This window comes from Borostomias antarcticus (genome assembly GCF_949987555.1).
Source record: "Borostomias antarcticus genome assembly, chromosome: 1".
Lineage (NCBI taxonomy): Eukaryota > Metazoa > Chordata > Actinopteri > Stomiiformes > Stomiidae > Borostomias > Borostomias antarcticus.
In genome coordinates, this window is record NC_140234.1 from 20232981 (window position 1) to 20243973 (window position 10993).

Consider the following 10993-nt stretch of genomic DNA (forward strand, 5'->3'; position numbering starts at 1 on the left):
GCTGATTGTCTAACAGTCATTCTTATCAGGGAGTGAAACTGCAAACACGAAACAACGTGACAGCAATGTGAAAGCATTTGCTGATTTTACGGGAGCAAAATTGGTCAGATCTGAGAACTACACTATAAGTACTACAAAATGAACAGAGATGAAAAATAAAAGTTTGAAATATCAGTAAAGCCATGACATTCCTGCTTCTATAACCTTACTTTGATGATAAGCAAGCAGGTTTACAGGGAAATCATGAAATCATGTTTTTTAGACATCAATATTACACTTCCGAAAGCAGATTGGTTAAATTAGCTCTGATTTGACCGATTTTGATCCACAAATTCTGTCCGAAGGCCTAGTACAATATCAATTATATGACTGCACAACAGTTTTATAATTTGAGAATGTTTTCCTGACACCTCCCAAAGCCTTTCAGCCTGCCAGACATCTCTGCAGATTATGGTTACCTTACATTAATTGAAAATGTTATGGTATTCTGAGTTCGGTACCACTTTACATTACAGCTCGGTACATTACATTACAGTCATTTAGCAGACGCTTTTATCCAAAGTGACTAACAATAATTGCATTTAACGTAAGAAAAGCCAATGTACTACTACTTGCGGTAATAACAGTGTAATACAGTACCAGGGTAATAACAGGGTAGTACCATAGCAATTACCATTAGTTACTAGTAGTAGTTACCTGTGTAGTTACCGGACTACTACTGTAGCATGTTAATATCTACATTATTACTAGGAAAATACCAGCAAATACCAGTAGTTACTAGTAGTAATTGCCTGAGTAGTTACTCCCCAATCCCCAAGATTTGTAATGGTAGTCTCTATGTAATAATGTGAAATCAGGACACATTGTCAGTTTCTAATTAACTCCATGGTTATATCCTTCCTAAAATCCCAACTAAGCTCGAGGTTTGCTATATGGTAAGAGATATGGTGTGTGAAGAGGCTGAATTGGCCTTTGAATGAATATCATAGCTTGTTGATATTCTTGCCGTAGCAATAGCTTCAGGGTAGCTTCAGGGTACTCAATACAGGAAGGGTATAGCCATAGAATTAAACAGAAACAGGTCATATTGCATTTTCCAGCATTGATTCTATGTTATTACATAGAAACTACCATATCTGTTTCCAGGTAGCAAACCATGACCTTAGTTGGGATTTTTTTTGGTAGGACATAACCATATAATTAAATAGAAACGGACAATGTTGCATTTCTAGCTCTGATTCTACATTATTACATAGAAACTACCATCTCTGTTTTCATGTAACAAATCATAGGGATTAGGGGTACTGTAACTACACAGGTAACTACTACTAGTATTTTCTGGTAATTTCCTAGTAATAATATAGATATTTACATGGTATAACCCTGGTAACTACACCGGTAACTACTACTAATAACTAATGGTAATCACCATGGTATTACCCTGTTATTACCGAGCTGTAATGTTGAGTGGTACCCTGAGTTGTAGAGAGACTGGGAAGGGTGCCACAGTTGCAGGTGATACTCCTCAGTTTCAGGCTCCCACTCATCCAGACCTGTACCACCTACTGCACCACTTTGATCAATCTTCTTTATAACATATAAAGAAGGCCTCCTCCCTCCTGTCTTCCATGCGACCATTTGTCTTCTTGACTGTCCACCTGTCCATCTGACTGTCTATCACTCTATGTGTTTATGATCTGTATGATGTCTATGATGCAATGCTAAAAACACACATTTGTTATTTAAAAATGCAAACCCAGGATCATTTCTGGAGTAGGACATTCTCTGAGGTAAGGTGATCTTAGCCTCACCTTCAACCTCTGGCGTATCTTTGTGGCAATGTGTATGATTTTATACTATGTACTGTACATACAGTAATATTGCTCCACTGTATCTGTCATTCAGTTGGAGTCCAGTGGGTTGATGATGACTCGCATGATCAGTGGTGTCTGTGGATCCAATATTTAGTCATGTTTTCAGCTTTGACAGTGATATACACTGCAAAGAAATGGTTGACACTTTCAGTTGTTGCTTCCTTTAGCTGTTCTGTTGTAATCCAGTGACATCAGTCACATTAGTTTGTAACAGCTATTGAGATGGTTGTCTTTTCTATGTGTGTTTTTGTGTTCCATTCTGTGTTGCAGGATTCCAGTCAGATTGGGCTGCTGAAGGAGCTCCTGGACCTCCAGAAAGACATGGTGGTGATGCTGCTGTCTCTCCTTGAGGGTAAGAGTACCTGAGAGGAACCTCTCTCCCATCTCACTGTATCAATAGCTGTCCCATCCCCCCTTATAGCTCAGATCCTGTGTAATAGGATGTTCATAAAACTCTCCTCTCTCCCTCCCATCAGGCAACATCGTCAACGGCACCATCGCCAAACAGATGGTGGACATGCTGGTTGAGTCCTCCAGCAATGTGGAGATGATCCTCAAGTTCTTCGACATGTTCCTGAAGCTGAAGGACATTGTGGCGTCCGATGCCTTCCGTGACTACGTGACCGATCCCCGCGGGCTCATCTCCAAGAAGGACTTCTCCAAGGCCATGGACAGCCAGAAGCAGTACACGGCCACCGAAATCCAGTTCCTCCTCTCCTGCTCCGAGGCAGATGAGAACGAGATGATCAACTTTGAGGAGTTCGCCGACCGCTTCCAGGAGCCCGCCAAGGACATCGGATTCAACATCGCTGTGCTGTTGACCAACCTGTCTGAGCATGTCCCCCATGACACACGTCTGCAGAGCTTCCTGGGACTGGCTGAGAGCGTGCTCAACTACTTCCGCCCCTTCCTGGGCCGTATCGAGATCATGGGCGCCAGCAAGAGGATTGAGCGCATCTACTTTGAGATCAGCGAGGCTAACCGGAACCAGTGGGAGATGCCCCAGGTCCGAGAGTCCAAGCGACAATTCATCTTCGATGTGGTCAACGAGGGTGAGGGCGAGAAGATGGAGCTTTTTGTCAACTTCTGCGAGGACACTATCTTTGAGATGAACATTGCCTCCCAGATCTCCGAGCAGGAGGAGGAAGGGGGAGAAGAGGATGATGACGAAGAGGAGGAGGAAGGTGGAGGAGGCGGAGGAGATAACGGAGAGGGGGATGAGGCCAACGGCGAGGGGAATCCTCAGGAGTCCAGCTCGGCGTTCGCCGACTTCCTGACGAGCGTGGTCAACTTCTTCAACCTGTTCACCTTCCGCAACCTGCGGCGACGATACCGCAAGCTGAGGAAGATGACGGTGAAGGAGATGGTGGTGGGCCTGGCCACCTTCATCTACACCGTCCTGATGGGCATCCTGATTTTCATCTACAATATGTGCAAGGGCTTCTTCATGCTAATCTGGAGCACACTGTTCGGAGGAGGCCTGGTGGAGGGGGCTAAGAAGATAACAATGACTGAGATCTTGGCCAGCATGCCGGACCCCACGCAGGACGAGGTTCATGGGGACCTACCTCCTGAGCCAGGGGCCAGAACGGTACAGGAGGCAGACGGAACGGCAGACGCGGATGCAGGCGGAGGAGAGGAAGAGGAGGAGGACGGGGATGAGAAGGAGGGAGGACGGATGCCTGGCATTGACACTCCTGGGGGGCTCGGAGACTTTGGAGAGACTACTACAGTAGAGCCACCCACCCCAGAGGGAACGCCACTGCTGAAAAGGAAACTGGTGAGTAGCCCCTCTTACTGTAGATTTTTTTGTTTTATTTTCATTTCGACTGAGCCAAGTCATTTGCGTTGTGTGTTTGTGTTTGGTTGCAGTTGGAAGCAGCTGCAGGGGAAATTGGAGAGGGACAGGCAGAGGCTGAGCCTGAGCCAGCGGAGGAGGCACCTCCAGAGCCTGAGAAGGCTGAGTGAGTCTTCTCTTTTCATCACTCTCTCACCATCTCTGCATAGAGAGATACCTATAGATACTGTACAAGGCCAGGTCCAGCCTGGCTGATGTGCGTGGCTTGCTTGTTTCTTGTTCAGGACTGGTAGGATGGAAGCTAGTCATGCCATTTAAATAGCTGTGAATTGAAATCATATGAATTAATGTCTGATAAATTAAGATACATAGGTCTTGTCGCCTGGACAGTTCCAATGCTTTCAATACTAATCCATCACATAGGAGAGGTAGGGGTACACAGGTTTCCCGTTGTGCCAGTAGCCAAGTGGAACCTCCGATCTGCGCTTGTGTGAGATGAGATAACTTCACACCACCAGGTGTTAGTAGTCTGTATCATTAAGGGGGGAATGGATGTCCACCGGATGTATAAAATGTAAACAACAGCGATTGTTTAGCTACATTTAGACTGGAAGAGTTTTGCTCAGCATAGTGACCCAGTCACTCCAAATCACTACCAGACATTGACCTACATTGGCCAATAAGACACAGCTCATTTTATTGTTTTTTAGGACCATTTCTATTTTATATTAATATTTTAAGAAAAATTCATAAATTTTTTTGTATGGCGTAGCTGAAATGTGAAACTGGCAGAATTGGAACTGCATTACTTAAAGAAGCTAAGAACTTTAATACATTTAAAAACTGTTCAGCCTGAGTAGTTTAAGCTTCCAACTGAGCCTATAGCTTAAAAGATGAGCAAGTTGTTGAAATTCTGGTTACTGACCCTTATGCTGTGTTCACACCGCGCGAATCTGCCGCAGAAAGTTACAAAAATTGCCGCCGCGCCGCCGAGTTCGGGGATTCGCGCTGCCCGTGCCGCCCACCGCCCAGTTTGCGCGAATTGTATTGACTTTCTATGTAAACTCGCCGCACCGCAGGAAAAATTTAATGTGAACACAGCATTAGAGAGCATGCATATTAAGTAGAATGGCAAAAGGATGATGCTTTAAGATAATTAGACCTCTCCGAGACACCGACCTGCACCCAGGGGTGAAGACCCTGTGTCTCTACCCCACTCAGGGGCTGAGTCGTGGGGTCCGTGGAATGGATAGTGGAGTGGTGGTGAGACTCCGCCCCCTCGGGTCAGAGCATTTCAGGGTTAGTCCAGTTACTTCTGGGCAATCTCCATGCACCCACTGGTGAAAACCATGTGTCTCTAGCCCACTCAGGGGCAGTTGTGGAGTTCATGGCATGGATAGTGGCGTGGTGGCGAGACTCCGCCCGCTTGGGTCAGAGCTGATTGTGTGCAGTACAGTGACCTCTGGGCAATCTCCATGCACCCACTGGTGAAGACCGTGGGTCTCTAGCACACTCAGGGGCTGAGTTGTGGGATCCGTGGATAGGGGCGTGATGGCGAGACTCCACCCCCTCGGGTCAGAGCTGGTCGTGGACAGTGTACCTCTCTCCAGGCCACCCACCTGCCCCCACCGGTGAAGACAGTGTTTCTCTAGCCCTCTCAGAGGCTGATTTGTGGGGTCCGTGGCGTGGACAGTGGCGTGGTGGCAAGACTCCACCCCGTCGCTTCATATTGGGTCGGGGGCTGTGGACCCCTCTCTGTGCTACCCACCTGCCCCCACCGGTGAAGACAAGTGTGTCTCTAGCCCTCTCAGGGGCTGAGGTGCATGACGTGGTGGCGAGACTCCGCCCCCTCAGGTCAGAGCCAGTCGGGGACAGTGTAGCCCGCTGAGCAGTAGTCATAACTAGACCACCGAGGATCTGGAAGAGGTGCGGTGTCATAGTGTTTTTGTTTTGATGTTCTGGGACCACTGCCTCTTGTGGTAGCAACATAGAACTGCAGGTCAACAACACGACGGAGGGAGGGACAGTGACAACCGGACATTTGCTATCCTTGGTGCGCTGCCACGCACAATAAACATCCTGACAAGTTACTCTCTCCCACCTCTTATCTCCCTCAGTACTGAGAATGGAGAGAAGGCAGAGAAGAAGCCTGAGCCTGAGGTTAAAGAGGAGGAACCTATAGTTGAAGAGGAGAAGGTGAAGTCCAAGGCCAAGAAAGAGAAGAAAGCAGAAGGAGAGGGATTTGAGCTCTGGAATGAGCTAGAGATCCAGAGGATCAAATTCATGGTAAAGGAAATTCTTCTTGGCAGTTTGCATCCTGTTTTTTACCTGTCAAATAGAAGTACAAAATGTTAGTAGAATAATATGATAAACATAGGATGTTTATTATGACCCCTTATATGTGGTGTGTGTCAATTTTGGTCAACCTTTAATACGATGGCATTCCTTCTCTGTTCCCTCACAGAACTACCTGTCTCGCAACTTTTACAACCTGCGCTTCCTGGCTCTCTTCATTGCCTTCGCCCTCAACTTCATCCTGCTCTTCTACAAGGTATGTAGTTTTAAGCTGCCATGTAAATCTATGGCCATGTTCACAGTCATGCTAACTAACGCCTGTCCTTCCTCTCCCTGTCTCCTCCTCCTCTCTGCTCCGTGTCCCACCAGGTGTCCGATAGCCCCAAAGGCGAGGAGGATGAGTTTGAGGGTTCAGCCTTGTTCGAGGCTTCCGGCCTGTTTGAGGGGGGTTCTGGTGGTGGTGGTGATGACGACGGCGGCTCTGGAATGGAGGAAGGTGGAGAGGAGGATGACGATGATGAAGGCCCGGTCTATTTCTTCCTGGAGGAGAGCACAGGCTACATGCAGCCGGCCTTGTCCTTCCTGGCCATCTTCCACACGGTCATCTCTTTCCTCTGCATCATCGGCTACAACTGTCTCAAGGTGCAGCACCGGCTCCGAATACCACTATTTGAAATGATACTCATCTCTGCTTGATTGATCAAAACCCACCCACCTGTTACACTCCAGGATCCGGAGTGCTATTTGACGGCATCTGTTTGTGGTCCTCATCGAGTGTCTGCGTGTGTCCCCCCTTAGGTGCCTCTGGTCATCTTCAAGAGAGAGAAGGAGCTGGCCAGGAAGCTGGAGTTTGACGGCATGTATGTGACGGAGCAGCCGGAGGATGACGACATCAAAGGCCAGTGGGACAGACTGGTGCTCAACACTCCGTAAGACGCTCCCTCGCACCTCGCACCCCTCCGGCAGGAGGAGACCGATTCTTCTGTTAACCAGAGCATGTTAAGCAGAGCATATTAACCAGAGCATGTCAACTAGCATCGCATTCTGATCATTGTGTTTGCCGTTCCACACAGCTCATTTCCAAACAATTACTGGGACAAGTTTGTGAAGAAGAAGGTGAGTGGCCAGGGCATCAATAGTATGACTTTACTCCATGTCAATATGGACTATAGAGAAGCGTATTGCTCTTTTGTGATGTACGTGTGTGTGTGTGTGTGTGTGTGTGTGTGTGTGTGTGTGTGTGTGTGTGTGTGTGTGTGTGCGTGTGTGTGTGTGAGTAGGTTTTGGTAAAGTACGGTGACATCTACGGCAGAGAGAGGATCGCGGAGCTGCTGGGCATGGACCTGGCGTCTCTGGACGTCAGCGCAATGACCCACGAGAAGAAGCCAGAACCCGACAGCTCCATGTTCAGCTGGTACACAAACAAACAAACAAACAAACAAACACTTCTACAGTCATTCACCATGGATATATTTTTGTTAGTGCACAACAAACACAGCTCTTTTCTCTCCATAGGATTACTTCCATTGACATCAAATACCAGATCTGGAAGTTTGGTGTTATTTTCACCGACAATGTAAGTAAAGTGAACTTTGGCCTAGTCTGGATAGGGAGTTAAGCTGCTGTATTTTCACATGTCAAGTTTAATCTTTGGTCCTGTTCTCTGTGTTCTCAGACCTTCTTGTACCTGGTGTGGTACCTGGTCATGTCTCTGTTGGGTCACTACAACAACTTCTTCTTCGCCTGCCACCTGCTGGACATCGCCATGGGCGTCAAAACCCTGCGTACCATCTTGTCCTCTGTCACACACAACGGCAAACAGGTAGGGACCTGGCTCCACTGGCACACACACCAACAGCTCTGAATTACAAACGGTACGGTACGCCCATGAACTGTACCCATGGCTTCGGCTATGTTTCCTATATAAATGGCAGATATTGAGATACCGAACCGAGACCCTCTCTCTCTCTCTCTCTCTCTCTCTTTCTTGCTCTGTCTCCCTCTCTGTCTCTCTCTGTCTCTCTCTCTCTCTCTCTCTCTCTCTCTCTCTTCCCTGCTCTGTCTCTCTCTCTCTCTCCACCACTTTGTCTCCCTCTCCTTCTCTGTCTCTCTGTCTCTCTCTCTCTCTCTCTCTCTTTCGCTCTCTGTGTCCTTCTCTGTCGGTGCTAGCTGATGATGACGGTGGGTCTGCTGGCGGTGGTGGTGTACCTCTACACCGTTGTGGCCTTCAACTTCTTCCGCAAGTTCTACAACATGAGTGAGGATGAGGACGAGCCGGACATGAAGTGTGACGACATGATGACCGTGAGTGGAGGACAGCAACTTGGTGTGTGTGTGTGTGTGTGTGTGTGTGTGTCTGCGTATGTGTGTGTACGCTAATACTTACCTATTTCCTGTCCGCCAGTGCTACCTGTTCCACATGTACGTGGGTGTGCGAGCTGGCGGCGGCATAGGAGACGAGATCGAGGACCCGGCCGGGGATGAGTACGAGCTCTACCGCGTGGTCTTTGACATCACCTTCTTCTTCTTCGTCATCGTCATCCTGCTGGCCATCATCCAAGGTAAGGCCCGTCTGGTTCCGACCAGGTGCTGTGGACATTGTGAGGAGACGGCGTGAGGGCTAATGGGGAATGGTGTGTGTGTGTGTGTGTGTGTGTGTGTGTGTGTGTGTGCGCGTGTGTGTGTCTGATAGGTCTGATCATTGATGCCTTTGGAGAGTTGAGAGACCAGCAGGAGCAGGTCAGAGAGAACATGGAGGTAAGACATCTTAAACTGTGGTACCAGTGAAATTACAATAAGCATGTGTCAGATCAGAGTTTAACATGCAGGCATCTCACAGTCTGTCCAAACTGACCTTCTGCCCCTAGACTCAGTCTGTCCAAACTGACCTTCTCCCCCTAGACTCAGTGCTTCATCTGTGGAATCGGGAGTGACTACTTTGACATGACCCCGCACGGCTTTGAGACGCATACCTTGGAAGAGCATAACTTAGCCAACTACATGTGAGTAGTCTGTAGATCTGTGTGTGAGTGTGCATCCATCCATCCATCCATCTATCTATCTATCTATCTATCTATCTATCTATCTATCTATCTATCTATCTATCTATCTATCTATCTATCTATCTATCTATCTATCTATCTATCTATCTATCTATCTATCTATCTATCTAATGTCCTTGTTTTCCCTGCAGGTTCTTCCTGATGTATCTAATCAACAAGGATGAAACGGAGCACACAGGACAGGTCAGTGTCCTTTTCCGTGTTTTACTTCCACACTTCAAGAGTCTCTCCCTCTTCTCTGTCACTTTTCTTTCTCTCTCTCTCCTGTGTCCTATGGGATTTGATGTACTTATTCCATCTTGTCTTCCTCTCCCTGCTCTCCCTCCCTCTGCCTCCCCTCCCCTCCTCTCCCTCTATCAGGAGTCGTATGTGTGGAAGATGTACTCGGAGCGATGCTGGGACTTCTTCCCTGCTGGGGACTGTTTCAGGAAGCAGTATGAGGATCAGCTGGGCTAGTGTGCGACACCACGTCTGTGTGTACAAGGGAGTGAGAGCTTAGGCAGGAAGAGAAGCAAAGAGAGAGAAGGGGATGTGAGGAGCTGTGGTGGTAAAGTTTCGGTGTCTGTCTAAACACTCTTGGTCTGTAGGCCGATATTTAACTCCCTCTTCCTTTGACACCGTACACACCTGAAGCACACGCCGTTCTACCCCCAGCAACAGTATTTGGACTGATTTCACCTGTTTGAGAGATTGAATGAGATATACAGTAGTAGTTAAGGAGAGAGGAAGAATCTCGAGGCGTTTTGATTGTGTAAATACACTTTAAGGCCTTTCTCGGTGTGAAAGTTTAGATTCTCTATCCTCTCAACCTGAGACAGCTCCGTCGTTGACTTAACTCACGCACAAACACATACACACACACACACACACGCACACACACACACACATGACACTCACATAGAGTCCAAATACACACATATACAGTGCTGCCTCTTTCTCAGTCTCCGTTGCTGCTCACTTTATAGTGCCTGTAGTAAAGAAACATGTTTTGCTTCAAGAATATTTTAAATACAGTAGTGCTGGTTTGGTTTGTCATCATTGTCATGCTTGTTGGAATTAGTACTAGAATGAGTACCATTTAGGTACCTATAGTAATGCCTATTGAGTTTTGTATGTACGTACTGTACCTCTGTCATTTTCAAAGTAGTAGTATTTTTCCTATTTGAAGGCTTTGAGAAGCGCTTTGAAATGCGGGTGGACGCCACTCACTGTAGTGCCTCTTCTGTCCCCTAGGGAGCAGTCTCACACCCTAGGCCTCTCTCTCTCTTCCTCTCTCTCTGCCTCTCTCAAGATTGACTTGACCATGTTCCAGTAATGATGACCATGGATGGTATGCTCTTGCTGACCTAAGAAACAGGTCATTTGTCTCTATATGATCAATAGTGGTAAAAATCGGATGTCGTGACAAACCATTTTGCACTCTGAAGTCTTAAGATGCATCCCTGTTTGTATGAGGTCTTTGATGAAGCTGTGTTAAATGACACAGTGATAATGTACAAACATACAGAAGGAAAATGGCAGGGTTATTTATTGTTATTTATACTGTACACTCCTCCTTCTAAAGACAACTCTTTTAGGTCCCTCTGTACTCAAGGGCCACTGATACATAACACACAGACGTGTTTTTGTCAGTGCATTGATATTGATATAAGTTATGAATGTATTTAATGTATACATTGTTTCCAATGTGTCATCTGTGCAACCGAATAAGGACAAGGCTACTTAAACGCCTGTTGAAGAAATGACATATTTTAACACCATGAATAAGAAGAATTTTGTTAGAGCTTTGAAAGTGACTAAGAAAGTATAAGCTGCTTTGGTCAAAGTCAATAATGTATGTGTACCTTTTTTTGAAAAATGACGATGGAATGAAACCGAAGAATGTGTCCAGTTTGCAGTCAGAAGTAGCTTTTGAGTTTTTTTCCGCAGATTCGATTTTTATGATACTGTAGTTATTTTTAGGA

General features: G+C 46.8%; 1 protein-coding gene across 1 annotated transcript in view; it reads left to right on the plus strand.

The window, feature by feature from the left end:
* Positions 1–9485, plus strand: part of ryr1b (ryanodine receptor 1b (skeletal)) — a gene marked incomplete at both ends in the record, with an annotated part of 61653 nt that extends 52168 nt beyond the window's left edge. Inside the window, 18 exons of the mRNA XM_084448655.1 lie at positions 1761–1790; positions 2145–2226; positions 2351–3654; positions 3747–3838; positions 5790–5958; positions 6137–6223; positions 6337–6609; positions 6766–6896; positions 7041–7083; positions 7248–7381; positions 7483–7543; positions 7643–7789; positions 8137–8271; positions 8372–8528; positions 8660–8724; positions 8869–8969; positions 9161–9212; positions 9390–9485. Of these exons, the coding sequence (XP_084304781.1) occupies positions 1761–1790; positions 2145–2226; positions 2351–3654; positions 3747–3838; positions 5790–5958; positions 6137–6223; positions 6337–6609; positions 6766–6896; positions 7041–7083; positions 7248–7381; positions 7483–7543; positions 7643–7789; positions 8137–8271; positions 8372–8528; positions 8660–8724; positions 8869–8969; positions 9161–9212; positions 9390–9485 (3159 nt within the window). The remainder of the gene's footprint in view (positions 1–1760; positions 1791–2144; positions 2227–2350; positions 3655–3746; positions 3839–5789; positions 5959–6136; positions 6224–6336; positions 6610–6765; positions 6897–7040; positions 7084–7247; positions 7382–7482; positions 7544–7642; positions 7790–8136; positions 8272–8371; positions 8529–8659; positions 8725–8868; positions 8970–9160; positions 9213–9389) is intronic.
* Between the last annotated feature and the right edge of the window lie 1508 nt (positions 9486–10993).